Source organism: Chiloscyllium plagiosum, chromosome 23 (assembly GCF_004010195.1).
Source record: "Chiloscyllium plagiosum isolate BGI_BamShark_2017 chromosome 23, ASM401019v2, whole genome shotgun sequence".
Taxonomy (NCBI): domain Eukaryota; kingdom Metazoa; phylum Chordata; class Chondrichthyes; order Orectolobiformes; family Hemiscylliidae; genus Chiloscyllium; species Chiloscyllium plagiosum.
The window spans coordinates 55,143,125-55,161,503 of NC_057732.1; the positions used below are offsets into that span (position 1 = coordinate 55,143,125).

Genomic DNA, 18,379 nt, shown 5'->3' on the forward strand with positions numbered 1-18,379 from the left:
GTGGTGCTAACCAGTCAAATATAACTCCAGCCAAGTACTGAGGAAATCTGTTTGGCTCAATGCTTTATTGCCTATCGTTTTTTAAGCGGATCATTAGCATTTAAATCAGGTGAGACTGACAGACCAGTGCAGTTTGTTGCATAAAGACAAATTATACAAGATGTTGTTTCCTGCTCATTGTGGAAGCTATCATAGTTCTTCATTTATTTTCCTAAAAACAATATCCAGTTTCGGATTGATTTCTTCCTGGTTTATTCTTTCTGTTTTCAGTTAATGCAGAGAAAACTTTAATACCGATAGCACCTCAATAAACAGAGCTTTTCATTGCATATTACTTTTCTCTACTCAAAAATGTTAAGAACTGACTGACAGTGGCTGAAATCATCCAAATCAGCTCAAACTGAGAGTGAACTGTTTACATTAATCATAGAACATAGATCAATACAGCGCAGAGCAGGCCCTTCGGCCCTCGATGTTGCGCCGACTTGTAGACTTTTCTCAGCTCGTCACCCTATACTATCCCAAAATCATCCATGTGCTTATCTAAGAATTGTTTAAATCTCCCTAATGTGGCTGAGTTGACTACATTAGCAGGTAGAGCATTCCACGCCCTTACCACTCTCTGGGTAAAGAACCTGCCTCTGACATCAGTCTTAAATCTATCACCCCTCAATTTGTAGTTATGCCCCCTCGTACAAGCTGATGTCGTCATCCTAGGAAAAAGTCTTTCTCCATCTATCCTATCTAATCCTCTGATCATCTTGTATGTCTCTATCAAATCTTCCCTTAGCCTTCTTCTTTCCAATGAGAACAAACCCTCATAAGGAAAGGCTTGGAATCTTTGGCTTGGTCACAGTAACAGCCCTGATAGATTTGACTAATTTTTAAAATTCATTTACGGGATGAGAGTGTCATTGGTGACTATTTATTGCCCATCCCTAATTGCCCAGAGGGTGGTTAAGAGTCAACCACATTGCTGTGGGTCTGGAGTCACGTGTAGATCAGACTAGATAAGGCTGGCAGTTTCCCTCCTTAAAGGACATCAGTAAATCATCAGGCTTTTCCAACAATTGACAATGGATTTGTGGTCATCATTAGACTCTTAATTCTGGATTTTTGTTGAATTCCAATTGGACCATCTGCAATGGTGGGATTTGAAACCCCGTTCCCAGAACATTATGTGGGTCTCTAGATTAACAGTCTAGTGATAATAATCTAAGCCATTGCCTCCCCCGTGAGGCTGGGTCAGTTTAGAGACTGGGTCAAAATTCAGGAACTCTCTTGCTAACAGTACTCTGCTCCTACACTACACAGACTGTAATGGTTCAAGAAGGTGGGTGGTTTTAACCTCATGGGAAAATAGTAATGGACAATAAATACTGACTGAGCTCATAACACACATGAACAGGTGAATAGGATTTGTTCTAACACACTAATTCCCTACTGCAAACCTCATACTGATGTCAGGGTTTATGATCGACAGGTATGAGCAACGAAGCTGAAGAGAAGTTGATTTTCGGCATTGAATTTAACTCCACTTTCCTGGAGTGCATCCCCAAATCCCAACAGGCGTCTATCCAGTGGTTTGTTCAGCACTCCCGAGATGAACTTCATGAGGAGGTAAGGTGTCCTTCTGTGGAGTGTTTTTTTTTGTTTTCAGAATTAAAACTGTCCTGTGTGATATTTTACCTTTTGTCTGTACATGAGTTTTGAAGAGGCTACTCCTGCAGCATTTTGTGAACAGGGCTCTGAGGGGACAAGAGCTAACAACTGCACTGAGGGACCTGAATAAAGGAATAATGTAGCAGAAAAATCCCTGGGTCAGGTATAATGATGAAACAAGCGACAGCAAATACTGAACCAATCTATTGATGCAGTTTGATGAAATGTGTAGCAATTTCTCTCTTTCTGATTTCACCAATAAGTGAATGATTTTAAATTTGTTGAAGTTGTGGGGAATGATGTGGAGATGCAGATGTTGGAGTGGGCTGGACAAGAGCAGAAATCACATGACACCAGATTATCGTCCAACAGGTTTATTTATAAACGCAAGCTTTCAGAGCACACCCCCCTTGTCAGATGAAGTGTAGGGGCTACACTCTGAAAGCTTGTGATTTCAAATAAACTTGTTGGACTATAACCTCGTGTCTTGAGATTTCTGACTTTGTGGGGAACGGGCAGTAATGGTTGTTCTGTCACTCTCCCTACTCCAATGAAATTTTGATTGGGGTGTATAAAGGGTGCTCAGCTGCTTCCTGCCATCCCACTTCATTCTCAATGTTTCTGAAGCTGAAATCTTGCTCTGCATCTTTCAGGAAAGCAGCATTTCATGTCCTGGTAGACTCTAATGGATACAGGATATCTGCCTGCCTTTCTTTATGTGCCTATTCTGGATTAAGTAATAGTCAACAGCAATAAAAATAAAATATTGCAAATGTTGGTAATTTGAAATAAAAACAAAAAATGTTGCAGACACTCGTACTATGGTGAGAGAAACAGAGTTAACATTTCAAATCCAGTATCCAAACCTCGAGAGAGTGACTCATATAAAACACGATCGATTAACAGCAACAGTATGTGCTGTGCCTGAGTTGTGAATGTGTTTTGTTCTGGACTCTGTTCACAGGATAGTTTGTACACAGGTCAGAACACAATGCAAGACAATGTCAAGGAGCTATTTGTAAGTGCACAGAAATGTTCTTTATGTTGGGTCTTTAAAATTACCCACTGTGTAGGATCATGGTCTTAAGTATGAGTTTTCATACGTTGGTTTTCATAAATCAGGGGCCCACTGTATGGTGCAACCGATAGACATCAGTGTGTTTGCTTCTGGTGCAGGGTTCAGGATGACCATTTGGTTAGGTAAATCACCTGGACACTCAATACTCTGAGCCAGAGGTTCAGTCATTATCAGGTCCAGGTCTTCTCAGCATTGACCAGTGAGCTGCTGGAGGAATGTTGTAATCTCCTCCTCACGTGCCTAACTTCTCGCAATCTGCACCGGAAATGAAGTAATCTCCTGAGGATTAAGGAGCCTGCAGGAATATTGGCTGAGGGTAGATTTGCAGATTCCAGAGCAACAGCTTCTTCAACCAGTCTTGAGAAAATGATTTAAAACTGCCTGTGGGATCCTCTTTCTCTGGAGCATGAGCCAACGCTGGACAGGGTGTGTATGTTCCAGACTGTTGCTGATACTGTCCTCAAATTGTACACAGGGCCCTATGGTTGTGAGTGGATGTCAATCTCCATCTTCATGCTTAACTTGAGGCAATGCAGCCAGCCATTGTTAGGTCCAGTCTCCATGGTGAAGGAGGAACCATAGTGATTAGTCATTTCCATTGAATTCAGGGTAGCATCGCCCCATTCTCACCCACCCCAGTGCTCTCCTGGATTGACTTCAATGTGTAGTATACATTCCTCATTCCTGAAGAAGGGCTCATGCCCGAAATGTCGATTCTCCAGCTCCATGGATGCTGCCTGACCTGCTGCGCTTTTCTAGCAACACATTTTCAGCCTTGACTGCAATGTTGACATTTTACATGAACACCAACTCGGGGAGGTTTTAGGAGGACAAAGGTAATGTTGTGATCAGTCTATGCAGAAGTACTTTATGTGCTGTTTTTTACATGCACAATTAAACCTGATTGGTTTATAAACACAGAAGTATTTCAATCTGGCACTTCAAAGTTAAAGCTGCTGTGAATGGTCTGCACTGAATCTTTATGCACATGTTCAATGTGTTTTTGTCGTGTTCATTTAAAAGCTGCTTTGATGTTGTATAAGCATTGAGTTTTTATCCTGGACTGAGATGGCTGGTGTTACCTGTCAGGCACATTTCCCAGGCTGTGATTTACCACCTTTCAGATTTATCATTTAAACTGGGGGCTGCAGCTACCTGAAATGTCTCCATGCAATCTGACTGATTTGTATTGGCTCATTCGGAGATTGAGAGTCATCTGTGAAATAGCAACTCATCTTAACGAGGCTTGTGCTGCCCAGAAATCATGGTAACTGATGGTTCAGAATGGGGATTGAAATTCACCCAGAGAGTGCTGCGATTAGGGAACTGACGACCACACAGAGCAGTCTAGAGGAAGCTGGCTAGGAAGGCTGCGCACACAGAGGTGTGAGACAGAGTAGGCTGTGAGGAGGCTTGTATATACTACACATACCTGCATTGACAAAATGAAAACAAAAGCTAAGCATTTGTTCACTTTATTTGTCATTTCCATATTATCTGCTATTAACTGTCCATTCTCACTCTCTGCAAGATCAACACTCAATTTTTAACTTGCTCTATTCCATTTTAAATACCTGTAGAAACTCTAGCTATCCATTTTTACATTGCTAGCTAGCTTCCTCTCACATTCTAATGTCTTACTCCACATTCACCATTTAGACATTTTCTGACACTCTTCACATTCTGACCAATCACCTAATCTGCCATTCGTCTTTGTGCAATCATAGACATCTTCCTTAAGTTTGATATAGCTGCTAGACTGGGTCTGCGGCAGGTGGTAAAGGAGCCAACAAGAGAGAAAAACAAAATTTGTCCTCGTCCTTATCAATCTGCTGGCTGCAGATATATCTGTCCATGACAGCATTGGTAAGAGTGAACACCGCACAGTGGAGACAAAGTCCCACCTTCACATTGAGAATATCCTCCATCGTCTTGTGTGGCACCATCACCGTGCTAAGTGGGACAGACTTCAAACAGATCAATCAACTCAAAACTGGGTATCCATGAGGTGCTGGGGTTATCAACTCCAGTAAAAACTGCAACTATATGCCCGGCATATTCCTCACTTAGCCATTCCCATCAAGCCAAGGGATCAACCCTGATTCAATGGAGAGTGCAGGAGGGCATGTCAGAAATAGCACCAGGCATACCTGAAAATGAGATGTCTACCTGGTGAAGCTACCAAACAGGATGACTCACATGTCAAACAGCATAAGCAGTAAGTGATAGAATTAAGCAATTCCACAATCCAAGGTTCAGTTCTAAGCTCTGCAGTCCTGCTACATCCAGTCGTGAACGGTGGTGGACAATTAAACAACTCACTGGCACAGCAGACTCCACAAATATCTCCATCTTCAATGATGTAAGAGCCCAACACATCAGTATAAAGGATAAGGCTGAAACATTGGCAACCACCTTCAGCCAGAAGTGCTCAGTGGATGGTCCATCTCAGTCTACTCCAGTGATCCCCTGCACTTTTGTCAAGCAGTTCCAGTATAATTACAACACTGGCATCGACCCAACAATGTGAAAAATTGCCCAGGTATGTCCTGTTCATATAAAGCAGGACAAATCCAACTCAGCCAGTTACCATCCCCTCAGTCTACTCTCCATCATCAATAAAGTGATGGATGGTGTCATCAACAGAGCTATCAGGGAGCACCTACTCAGCAATAACCTGCTCAGTGATGCCTAGTTTGGGTTCTGCCAGGGTCACTCAGCTCCTGACCTCATTACAGCCTTGGGTCAAACATGGACAAAAGAGCTGAATTCCAGAGGGGAGGGGAGAGGGACAGTCCTTGACATCAAAGCTGCATTGTTTGGGGAAAGATATAAAAGAGACCTACAGGGCAACTTTTTCACACAGAGGGTAGTACATGTATGGAATGAGCTGCCAGAGGAAGTGGTGGAGACTGGTACAATTGCAACATTTAAAAGGCATTTGGATGGTATATGAATAGAAAGGGTTTGGAGAGTGGAGGGATATGGGCCGGGTACTGGCAGGTGGGACTAGCTTTTTTTAGATTAGATTACTTACAGTGTGGAAACAGGCCCTTCGGCCCAACAAGTCCACACCGACCCGCCGAAGCGTATACCACCCAGACCCATACTCCTACGTTTACCCCTTCACCTAACACTACGGGCAATTTCCCATGGCCAATTCACCTAACCTGCACATTTTTGGATTGTGGGAGGAAACCGGAGCACCCGGAGGAAACCCACGCAGACACGGGGAGAATGTGCAAACTCCACACAGAGAGTCGCCTGAGGCGGGAGTTGAACCCGGGTCTCTGGCGCTGTGAGGCAGCAGTGCTAACCACTGCGCCACCGTGCCACCCATATCTGGTCAGCATGGATGAGTTGGACCGAAGGGTCTGTTTCCATGCTGTACATCTCTATGACTCTATGACTGAGTATGGCATCAAGGAGCCCTGGCAAAACTGGAATCAATGGGTATCGGGGGCAAACTCTCTGCTGGTTAGAATCATATCTGGAACACAGGAAGATGGTTGTGGTTGTGGGAGGTCAGGCACCTCAACTCTGGGACATCTCTGAAGAAGTTCCTCAGGGTAGTGTCTGAGGCCCAACCATCTTCAGTTGCTTCATCAATGACCTTCCCTCTGTCATAAGGTCAGAAGTGGGGATGTTCACTGATGACAGCACAATGCTCAGCATCATTCACAAGTCGTCAGACACTGAAGCAGTCCATGTTCAAATGCAGCATACTCTGCACAGTATCTAGCTTCAGGCCGACAAGTGGCAAGTGATGATTGTGCCAGGCAATGACACACAAACTCAATGGGTCCTCTACCTGTGGAGACAAATAGAGTTGACATTTAAAATCTTATAAGATTCTTGACAAGGCAGGCAGCATCTTCAACGAATGAGAATCTAATCATCAGCTTTTGATGTTCAATGCTGTTAATATCACTGAATCCTCCACTATTAACATCCTGGGGGTTACCATTGAACATAAACTGAACTTGATTTACCACATAAACACAGTGGCTACAAGAGCAGACCAGAGGTTACTCACTGCAGTGAGTAACTCACCTCCTGACATCCCAAAACCTGTCCATCATTTACAAGACACAAGTCAGGAGTGTGATGGAGTACTCCCCACTTGCCCTGGATGGGTGCAGCTCCAACCACACTCAAGAAGTTTTACACCATCCAGCACAAAGCAACTTGGCACGACATGCACAAGCATCCACTCCCTCCTCACTGACTCTCAGTAACAGGAGAAATGTTGTAGAAATGTTAACCGCAGCCAATTTCCCATCTCCCGTGATTCCATGACACGCAGCCTCACCTGAATATATGTGGGAATATGGCACTTGGGATTGGCTTGTGCTAATGGAAGTGGACTGGATAACAGAGCCAAGCTGAATGGCCTCTTTCTGCACTGAAATGAATCTGAAATTCTCAGATTCTGTGAATGTGGTTATTCCGACTTGCAATAACATGTATCATCTACAAGGTGCACTGCAAAAATTCACCAAAGTGCTTTAGACAGCACCTTCCAAAGCCACTATCTCTATCATATAGAAGGACAAGGGCAGCAGATACATGGGAACACCACCCCCTGCAAGTTCCCCTCCAAGTCACTCACCATCCTGACTTGGAAATATATCGCTGTTTCTTCAGTGTCACTGAATTCAAAGTTAGAAATTAACTATAATTTCAGAGAAATTTCTGTACAGCAAAACCAGTAATACTGTTTCCAAAAATCCCACGTCAGTATTCTGCTTAACTTACCACCGTTTAGTCTTCTCTGGAGCATGACTTATTTTCTAACCTGTAACTGACTGAGTTGATATTCACTAAACATTGAGCAATGATCATTATTGTAAGGCTGAATAACCACATTCACAAAATCTGAGAATTTCAGATTCAGTTCAATGCAGAAGGAAGCCATTCAGCCTGACTCTGTTATCCAGCCTTCCTGAAGAAGGGCCTGTGCCCGAAACGTCGAATCTCCTGTTCCCTGGATGCTGCCTGACCTGCTGCGCTGTTCCAGCAATAAAGTTTCAACTTTGATCTCCAGCATCTGCAGACCTCACTTTCTCCTCTGTTATCCAGTCCACCTGCATTAGCAGGAGCCAATCCCAAGTGCCATATGCCCACATTTATTCAGCTGAGGCTGTGTATCATGGAATCACAGAAGATGGGAAGTTGGCTGTGGTTAACCTTTCTGTCTGGTCGCATTCACTCAGCACATTTTGTAATTACAGAACCACTCCAAGACTTAATGCCTTAGACTGTGACTTCATGAAGTGACTAAGCACTAATAATCAACCTACAAATCATTGTGATACTGCATGAAGGCAGCAAGTTCAGCCAGACCTGTGCAGTAGCTACTGCCCAATAGTATTCCTATGTAAAAAGACATAGTGTGCAGATTTATGTAATCTGTGCACATCCATTTTATTTCAAAGAATTACGGGAACGTAGGGCCAATCTGAAACGAGAAATAAAGAGGGCAAAAAAGGGTCATGAAACATCTTTAGCAAACAGGGTTAAGGAAAATCCCAAAGCCTTTTATTTGTAAATAAGGAGCAAGAGGGTAACTAGAGAAAGGGTTGGCCCACTCAAGGATGAAGGAGGGCAGTTATGTGTGGAGTCAGAGAAAATGGGTGAGATTCTTAAGGAGGACTTTGCATCGGTATTCACCAAGGAGAGGGAACTGACGGATGTTGAGGTTAGGGATAGATGTTTGAATACTCCAGGGCAAGTTGCATAAGGAGGGAGGAAATGTTAGATATTCTAAAAGGCATTAAAGTGGACACGTCTCCAGGTCTGGATGGGATCTATCCCAGGTTACTGAGGGAAGCGAGAGAGGAAAAAGCTGGGGCCTTAACAGATATCTTTGCAGCATCCTTCAACACGGGTGAGGTACTGGAGGGCTGGAGAATTGCTAATGTTGTCCCCTTGTTTAAGAAGGGTAGCAGGGATCATCCAGGTAATTATAGACTGGAGAGCCTGACATCAGTGGTAGGGAAGCTGCTGTAGAAGATACTGAGGGATAAGATCTACTTACATTTGGAAGAAAATAGACTTATCAGTGATAGGCAACATGGTTTTGTGCAGGGAAGGTCATGTCTTACCAACTTAGTAGAACTCTTTGAGGAACATAGAACATAATAGCGCACTACAGGCCCTTCAGCACTCGATGTTGCACTGACCTGTGAAACCAATCTAAAGCCCATCTAACGTACACAATACCATTATTATTCATATGTTTTTCCAATGACCATTTAAATGCCCTTAAAGTTGGCAAGTCTACTACTGTTGCAAGCAGGGCGTTCCATGCCCTTAATACTCTCTGAATAAAGAACCTACCTCTCATATCTGTCCTATATCAATCATTCCTCAATTTAAAGCTATGTCCCCATGTGCTGGCCATCACCGTCCAAGGAAAAAGAGTCTCACTGTCCAACCTTTCTAATCCTCTGATTATCTTGTATATCTAATTAAGTCACCTCTCAACCTTCTTCTCTCTAATGAAAACAGCCTCAAGGCCCTCAGCCTTTCCTCATAAGACCTTCCCTCCATACCAGGCAACATCCTAGTAAATCTCCTCTGAACCCTTTCCAAAGCTTCCACATCCTTCCAATAATGCGGTGACTAGAACTATGTGCAATACGCCAATTGTGACCACACCAGAGTTTTGTACAGCTGCAGCATGACCTCATGGCTCTGAAACTCAATCTCTCTCCTATTAAAAGCTACAACACCGTATGCCTTCTTAACAACCTTATGAACCTGGATGGCAACTTTCAGGGATCTATGTGCATGGACACCGAGATCTCTCTGCTCATCTACACTACCAGGAATCTTACCATTACCCCAGTACTCTGTATTCCTGTTACTCCTTCCAAAGTTAATCACCTCACACTTTTACGCATTAAATTCCATTTGCCACCTCTCAGCCCAGCTCTGCAGCTTTTCCATGTCCCTCTGTAACTTCCGACATCCTTCCGCACTGTCCACAACTCCATTGAGTTTAGTGTCAGCCACAAATTTACTAACTCATCCTTCTACACCCTCATCCAGCTCATTTATAAAAATAACAAACAGCAGTGCCCCCAAAACAGATCCTTGTGGTACACCAAGTGACAAAGTTAATTGATGATGGAAGTGCTGTCAATGTCATATACATAAACTTCAGTAAGGCATTTGATAAGGTTTCCTATGGTAGGCTGATAGCGAAAGTGAAGTTGCATGGGGTCCAGGGTGTTCTGGCTAGATGGATAGAGAACTCGCTGGACAGCAGGAGACAGGGAGTGGTAGTGGAAGGGAGTTTCCCAAAATGGAGACCTGTGACCAGTGGTGTCCCACAGGGATCGATGCTGGGACCACTGTTGTTTGTGATATACATAAATGATTTGGAGGAAGGTGTAGGTGGTCTGATTAGCAAGCTTGCAGATGACACTAAGATTGGTGGAGGAGCCGATCGTGAAGGAGACTGTCAGAGAATACAGCAGAATATAGATAGATAGGAGAGTTGAGCAGAGAAACGGTAGGTGGAGATCAGTCCAAGCAAATATGAGGTGATGTATTTTGGAAGATCCAATTCAAGAGCAAACTATACAGTAAATGGAAAAGCCCTGGGGAAAATTGATGTACAGAGAGACCTGGGTGTTCAGGTCCAATGTTCCCTGAAGGTGGCAACGCAGGTCAGTAGAGTGGTCAAGAAGGCACACAGCATGTTTTCCTTCATTGGGCGAGATACTGAGTACAAGAGTTGGCAGGTCATGTTACAGTTGTATAAGACTTGGTTCGGCTACATTTGGAATAACTGTACAGTTCTGGTCGCCACATTACCAAAAGGATGTGGATGCTTTGGAGAGGGTGCAGAGGAGGTTCACCATCATGTTGCCAGGTATGGAAGGTGCTAGCTATTAAGAGAGGTTGAGTAGATTTGGATTATTTTCATTAGAAAGACGGTGGTTGAGGGAGATCCTGATTGAGGTCTACAAAATCATCAGAGGTATAGACAGGGTGGATAGCAAGAAGCTATTTCCAGAGTGGGGGAATCAATTACTCGGGATCGCGAGTTCAAAGAGAGAGGGGAACAATTTAAGGGAGATATGCGTGAAAAGTTCTTTATGCAGAGGATGGTGGGTGCCTGGAACATGTTGCCAACGGAGATAGTAAAGGTGAGTACGATAGTGTCATTGAAGATGTATCGAGACAGAGACATGAATGGGCAGGGAGCAAAGGAATACAGATCCTTGGAAAACAGGTTACGGGTTTAGTTAGAGGATCTGGATCAGTACAGGCTTGGAGGGCCAAAGGGCCTGTTCCTGTGCTGTAATTTTCTTTGTTCTTTGTTCTCGCATTTTCTATTTTTATTTGTTTTAAAACCACTTGCACTTAAATGGACACACACACTGGGGTGATCAGATACTTTGCTGAATCCCTGTTCAGTTACATCATTGTGAAGTCAATGCGGTAACATGCTGCATTGTTCTGGTTAGCTTCTCTTCATGAAAGAGAAAAAAAATCTCTCATGGAAATAACATACTATTTCATAGAATGATGTGAAACAGCTGAAGTTTACAAGCTATTTAAAAAGAATTGATAATGGGATGGAAAACATATTGTACAATTGTTATGCTAGTCAGCAGGTTTCCTGTGCATTACCTTCTGGATAATTATATTCATTCTGAGTCTAGTTGCGCTCCAAATAGTCTTAAGTACAGTTTTGTGAAAAATCAATCATATTTTATGCTGGAAAAAATAATCTCAAGGAATATACCTGATGCTTTAATGATGTTGAAGTCTCCAAGTATGAACGTTTATCATCTCAAACAGCGGGTAAGCCAATTGAGAAAACTTAACATTGGTTAAATCTGAAAACTTAACAAAAGTAGAGAGCTGTGGTCCTGAAATGGTTCATTGGCTAAGTGACACCACATGCTTTGTAACTGAGTCACACAGACTTGGAAAACCTTTGGATTAGTCCGTTGCCTGCCCTGATTTAGCTGGGTCCTCACAGGTCAGCGCTTAATGATTGCAGTTATCCTCAATGATCTTAACTCCAACAGCAGGAGAGATAACTGAGGCCTGAGCTTCTGATTGCTAGATTATGATCCAAAGTGAAAGATCTAAGTGTGACATTGACTCAAACGTGTTAGAGTTTTGCTTCAAAGCTGTTCTGGCTTCTCATTTTTCAACCTGTAATAACAGCAAACTTATCTAAAGGGCTGCCTTCTCTATGCTAAGTCTCATTCTCCAGTCACTTGCCTGCATTGGCTCCTTGAACATTGATAATTGAAAATCTCATGCTTATATAATTTCTCCCAGCTTCACTGGACCCTTCCCTTCCTCTGTATCTTCACCCAGCTCCAAAACCATCCGAGATATCAGCTCATCTATTTTGACCTTAGACATCCCTGACTCAATTATCTCAGTGTTGTGACTCCCATTCTGCTGCCTAGATCTAATACCAACAGAACAGCCATGCTAAATGGTTCATACAGTGAAAACTATTGCCTGAAGAGTATTCTTAAAAAAAATTCACGGGATAAGAGCATCACTGGCTAGGGCAGCATTTATTACCCATCCCTAACCACCTAGAGAGCGGTGAAGAATCACCCAGAATACATTGCTGTGGGTCTGGAGTCACATGTGGGCCAGACCAGGTAAGGATGGCAGATTTAGATTAGATTAGATTAGATTAGATTAGATTACAGTGTGGAAACAGGCCCTTCGGCCCAACAAGTCCACACCGACCCGCCGAAGCGCAACCCACCCATACCCCTACATTTTACCCCTTACCTAACACTACAGGCAATTTTTAGTATGGTCAATTCACCTGAACCTGCACATCTTTGGATGGTGGGATGAAACCGGAGCACCCGGAGGAAACCCACGCAGACACGGGGAGAATGTGCAAACTCCACACAGTCAGTCGCCTGAGGCGGGAATTGAACCCGGGTCTCTGGCGCTGTGAGGCAGCAGTGCTAACCACTGTGCCACCGTGCCGCCTGGAAGGACATGAGTGAACCAAATAAGTTTTTTTTTCTGACCAATTACAATAGGTTCCTGATTACTACTAGACTCTTAAACTCCAGAATTTTAAAAATTAAGTTCCACAATTTCCTGGGTTTCATGATTAATAGTCTAGGGATAATATCACTAGACATCATCTCTCCATAACAGTATGGCCAATTAAAAATAATAGTTGATTTTTATCAGATGTTAAGACATCAGGTTATCATTGTGATTAAATTTGTGAGGTAAAGATATTTTATATTGAAACCAGTTTATGACAAAAAAAGGTTTGATTTGGAGTTTAAGAACTGGATCTTGTAAGTAGTGATAACCTTAAACCTAAAACTGAAGGCAGAGAGGGGCAAAAACTCCTGATAATTGGATAAAAAATTTTCAATTGTATTTGTGCACAATCCTCCTTTTCGAGGTTTTCTGTCAGAATGTGTACTTCATACTCAGCTGTGCATGAGGAGGGAATCTGATTAACATCTCTGATTTTTATGCAGCAACTTGGCAAATGAGATCCCTGAACGTTTCTGAAGTCAGTGTCTGTTTAATCCCAAGCACTAAGTCTGGCCACTCTTTCAGGATCTCCTGTCCTTTGCAACAAACTCTATCGACTGTATCCAAACTGTCCCAGTCAACATTTGGCTCAAATTGTGAATGCCAGGGGCAACCTCTAATTCGCAAATTTGGTGCTGCTTCCTTTATTAGCCGAAACATAGAGCTCCTTATTCTCCCTTTCTGAAGAAAGGCTTATGCCCAAAACATCGATTCTCCTGCTCCTCGGATGCTGCCTAACCTGCTGTGCTTTTCCCGCCATTCCAGAAAGATAACCAGCTGCAATCAAGGTCAGTCACGATCTGTTTCATAATGTGAGCTTTACACTCTATTAAAGAAAAGCAACAGCGTTTAATGAACATAACGATATTGAGCGGATGGTAAGAGAAGGCATCTTACCTGGAACCTGACAGACCTGCACTCCAGTTCCATGTGATTTGATGTCACGATAACATAGCTCCTTCTGCACATGCTCAGTAGCTATACTTGGAGACTAGATACTATTCCCTTTACATCCCCCCCCACTTTACCCCCAATATTTAACCACAACCTCTTGTGTGCCACTGCCCCTCCCCCCCCCCCTCACCTACACAAGTCTGTTTATTCATCAGAGAATGCTTGTTTCTCACAGCATTCCCGGTTCTCATTGGGAATGTGTGGGACGTACCTGCTGTCTTATCATTTCCTTGGAGCACAAATGTATCAGTGGAGTGGGATAAGGCCATTCAGCCCACAGAGTCTGCTCTGCCATTCGACCATGGCTGATGTGCTTCTCAACTCTATTCTGTCTTCTCCCCATTAACCCCTGATCCCCTTACTAATCAGAACCTATCTAACTCTGTCTTAAAGACCCTCAATGACGAGGCCTCCACAACGCAATGAGTTCCACAGAGTCACCACCTTCTGACTGAAGAAATTCCTTCCACATCTCCATTCTAAAGGGTTATCCCTTTACTCTGAGGCTGTGCCCTCAGGTCCTGGTCTCTCCTATTAATGGAAACATCTTCTCCACGTCCACTCTATCCAGGCCTCTCAGTATTCTGTAAGTTCCTATCATATCCCCCCTCATCCTTCTAGACTCCATTGAGTACAGAGTCAAAGTTCTCCAATGCGCCTCCACCAATCTTAGTGTCATCTGCAAGCTTGCTAATCAGACCACCTACACCTTCCTCCAAATCATTTATGTATATCACAAACAACAGTGGTCCCAGCACGAATCCCTGTGGGACACCACTGGTCACAGGTCTCCATTTTGAGAAACTCCCTTCCACTACCACTCTCTGTCTCCTGTTGCCCAGCGAGTTCTCTATCCATCTAGCCAGTACCCCCTGGACCCTATGCGACTTCAGTTTCTCCATCAGCCTACAATGGGGAACCTTTTCAAATGCTTTACTGAAGTCCATGTATATGATATCTATAGCCCTTCTTTTGAGCCAAATGGAGAGGCTGAATAGTCTGGGGCTGTTTTCACTGGAACATCGGAGGCTGGGGGATGACCTTATAGAGGTTTATAAATTCATGAGAGGCATGGTTAGGATAAATAGACAAGGTCTTTTTCCTGGTGTGGGGAGTCCAGAACTAGAGAGCAGAGTCTGCTTCCATGCTGTACGTCTCTATGACTCTATGACTCGAATCAACTTTGTCACTTCCTCAAAGAATTTTATTCAGTTGGTAAGACATGACCTTCCCTGCACAAAACCATGTTGCCTATCACTGATAAGCCCAGTTTCTTCCAAATGAGAATAGATCCTATCCCTCAGTGTCTTTACCAGATGCTTCCCTACCACTGACGTCAGGCTCACAGGTCTGTCAGTACCAGGATTATCCCTGCTACCCTTCTTAAACAAGGGGACAACATTAGCAATTCTCCAGTCCTGTGGGATCTCCCCCATTTTCATGGATGCAGCAAAGATATCTGTTAAAGCCGTACCGTTTTCCTCTCTCGCTTTCCTCAGTAACCTAGGATAGATCTCATCCTGACCTGGGCAATTGATCACCTTTCCTGAAGAAGGGCCTATGCTTGAAACGTCGATTCTCCTGCTCCTCGGTTGCTGCCTGGCCTGCTGTGTTTTTCCAGCACCACACTTTTCAACTCTGGTCTCCAGCATCTGCAGTCCTCACTTTCTCCTACATGTCCACCTTAATGCCTTTTAGAATAACCAACACTTCCTCCCTTATTATACCAACTTGACCTCGAGTATTCAAAGATCTATCCCTCACCCAAACATCCGTCATGACCCTGTCCTCGGTGAATACCAATGCAAAGTACTTATTTAGAATCTCACCCATTTTCTCTGACTCCATGCAAAACTTCCCTCCATTGTCCTTGAGTGGGCCAACCCTTTCCCAAGCTACCCTTTTGCTCTTTATAAAAGAAAAGAAGGCTTTGGGATTTTCCTTAACCCTGTTTGCTGAAGATATTTCATGACCCCTTCTAGGAGGAGAAAGTGAGGTCTGCAGATGCTGGAGATCAGAGCTGAAAATGTGTTGCTGGAAAAGCGCAGCAAGGGCATAAGCCCTGAAGAAGGGCTTATGCCTGAAACGTCGATTCTCCTATTCCCTGGATGCTGCCTGACCTGCTGCGCTTTTCCAGCAACACATTTTCAGCTATGACCCCTTCTAGCCCTCTTAATTCCTCATTTGGGCTTCAGATTTCTGAAGGCTTCCCCTGTTAAGGAAATTGTCTGCACCTCTATTCTTCCAACCAAAGTGCATAATCTCGCACTTGCCCACATTGTGGGATAACAGCTTATTGTGATGACTGGTTTTTATGCTGTGACACTGCTGGCAAGAAGAAATGAAGACTTTTCCATTACTTCTAAGATAGGAATTTCTCTTTCTGGGAAACTGGAGAAAGGTGTTACTTTGACACTTCCTGCAGCGTGAGGCTGCTGAGATATAGATAATGACATCTCAGAGAATCCATCTGACAGGGAGGTTGTGACCATTATAGACAACACAATGGACTGCTGGAGCAGGAGCATTAGGAAATTCGATTTGTCATACTCCGATTTGCGGATCTCCTTGAATTTCCGAGGTTGTTCTGTAGGCCATCTTTGTGATTGAAGACTTCCGTTCTCTCTCATCAGGTTTTGCTCTTTGAAAGTCTAGGTTTTAATTCATCTATTTTACCAGAAAGCTTTCTTTGGTTAATCAATCATTGTGAGCTTATATTTCTGACTATCTCTGCAGCACAGAGGCTTTTTGTTTCATTAATACATCTCTCTGATGTGTCACTTGGATTCAGCCATTAGCTGCCTGAGTGTAGTGTTTTTGGATATTCTTTGCACACTTCTCATTTTCAGTCTGCACAGCTTTATTCTCTTGTTTCACTGTAAACACCCTTTATATCATGCTTAAGATTAAGGTGGATATGGATTGATATTAACTTGTTTTGTCAAAATAGGTTAATTTGCATTGCTAATTTCCTCCAGGAATGAGTATCTTTACTAATTCTGGTGGTGTGTCCTACTTTGCACATCTTCTGGAAGTTAGCAACAATTTTAGAGTGGTGTCATCCTTCTGTTATAGTTGGGCATTGCTTCTGCTTTTGAGGTTATTTCTTGTCTCACAGTATTCTGCTGTTTGGCCAACTCTTTGGCTTGTCACCTCTGACCTTAGAATGGTTATTCCTTGTAACGGAAGTAGGTTCGGCTGTGCTCCTGTGATAACTCATCTGTGGAGATTATTCATGAAATTATCCACCATTTCTCTTCAATGTTGAACATTGATGTCCAATATTGCTCTTTCATTAGTTTATATTTAGTCTTTATTAAAGCAATTGTCAAATGTGGAAGATCTTTTTCAAAAATATCTGTGCCTTCTTTATATTTTGGTGATTTACAAGATCATTTGCTGTAAGTCCTATTGAACATAATTCTATATTTATTTCCTCAGCTTGTGCTTTAGTATTTACATTTGCAGCCGTTCTCCAGGATATCTCTCTGAGGCGGCACAGTGGCTCAGTGGTTAGCACTGCTGCCTCACAACACCAGGGTCCCCCAGGTTCGGTTCCAACCTCAGGTGACTGTCTCTGTGGAGTTTCCACATTCTCCCTGTGTCTGCGTGGGTTTCCTCTGGATGCTCCGGTTTCTTCCCACAGTCCAAAGATGTGCAGGTCAGGTGAATTGGTCATGGTAAATGTTAGGTCAATTAGTCAGAGGGAAATGGGTCTGGGTGGGTTACTCTTCGGAGGGTCAGTGTGGACTTGTTGGGCTGAAGAGTCTGTTTCCACACTGTAGGGAATCTAATCATATTCCATATTCCAATACTGTGTCCTATTTAGACCTTGTCATGTGATGTTAGATCTTGCAGGTAGCATTAATGCTCTTGCCATGTCTCCCTTACCTCATTATGCTTCCCTCATTAAGCTTTAAATTCTGCAGAATCTCAATATCTCTGTAATCCCTCAGCCTTTCCTCGTAAGACCTTCCCTCCACACCAGGCAACATCCTAGTAAATCTCCTCTGCACCCTTTCCAAAGTTTTCACATCCTTCTTATAATGCGGTGACCAGAACTGTATACAATACTCCAAGTGCAGCCGCACAGAGTTTTGTACAGCTGCAGCATAACCTCATGGTTCCGGAACTCGACCCCTCTATTAATAAAAGCTAAAACACTGTATGCCTTCTTAACAACCCTGTCAACCTGGGTGGCAACTTTCAAGGATCTGTGTACCTGGACACTGAGATCTCTCTGCTCATCTACACTCCCAAGAATCTTACCATTAGCCCAGTACTTTGCATTCCGGTTACTCCGACCAAAGTGAATCACCTCACACTTGTCCACATTAAACTCCAATGGCCACCTCTCAGTCCAGCTCTGCAGCTTATCTATGTCTCTCTGTAACCTACAACATCCTTCGTCACTATCCACAACTCCACAAACCTTAGTGTCGTCTGCAAATTTACTAACCCACCCTTCTACGCCCTCATCCAGGTCGTTTATAAAAATGACGAACAGCAGTGGACCCAACACCGACCCTTGCGGTACACCACTGGTAACTGGACTCCAGGATGAACATTTCCCATCAACCAGCCCCCTCTGTTTTCTTTCAGCAAGCCAATTACTGATCC

The 18,379-nt window shown here is 43.5% G+C and overlaps 1 protein-coding gene across 7 annotated transcripts in view; it reads left to right on the forward strand.

The window, feature by feature from the left end:
• The window catches only part of sema3d (sema domain, immunoglobulin domain (Ig), short basic domain, secreted, (semaphorin) 3D), a 354,002-nt gene that overhangs the window by 308,721 nt on the left and 26,902 nt on the right, over positions 1 to 18,379 (forward strand). For all 7 annotated transcript variants that reach the window (XM_043714212.1, XM_043714213.1, XM_043714209.1 and 4 more), the window contains one exon: positions 1,484 to 1,620. In XM_043714212.1, coding sequence (XP_043570147.1) covers positions 1,484 to 1,620 — 137 coding nt within the window. The remainder of the gene's footprint in view (positions 1 to 1,483; positions 1,621 to 18,379) is intronic.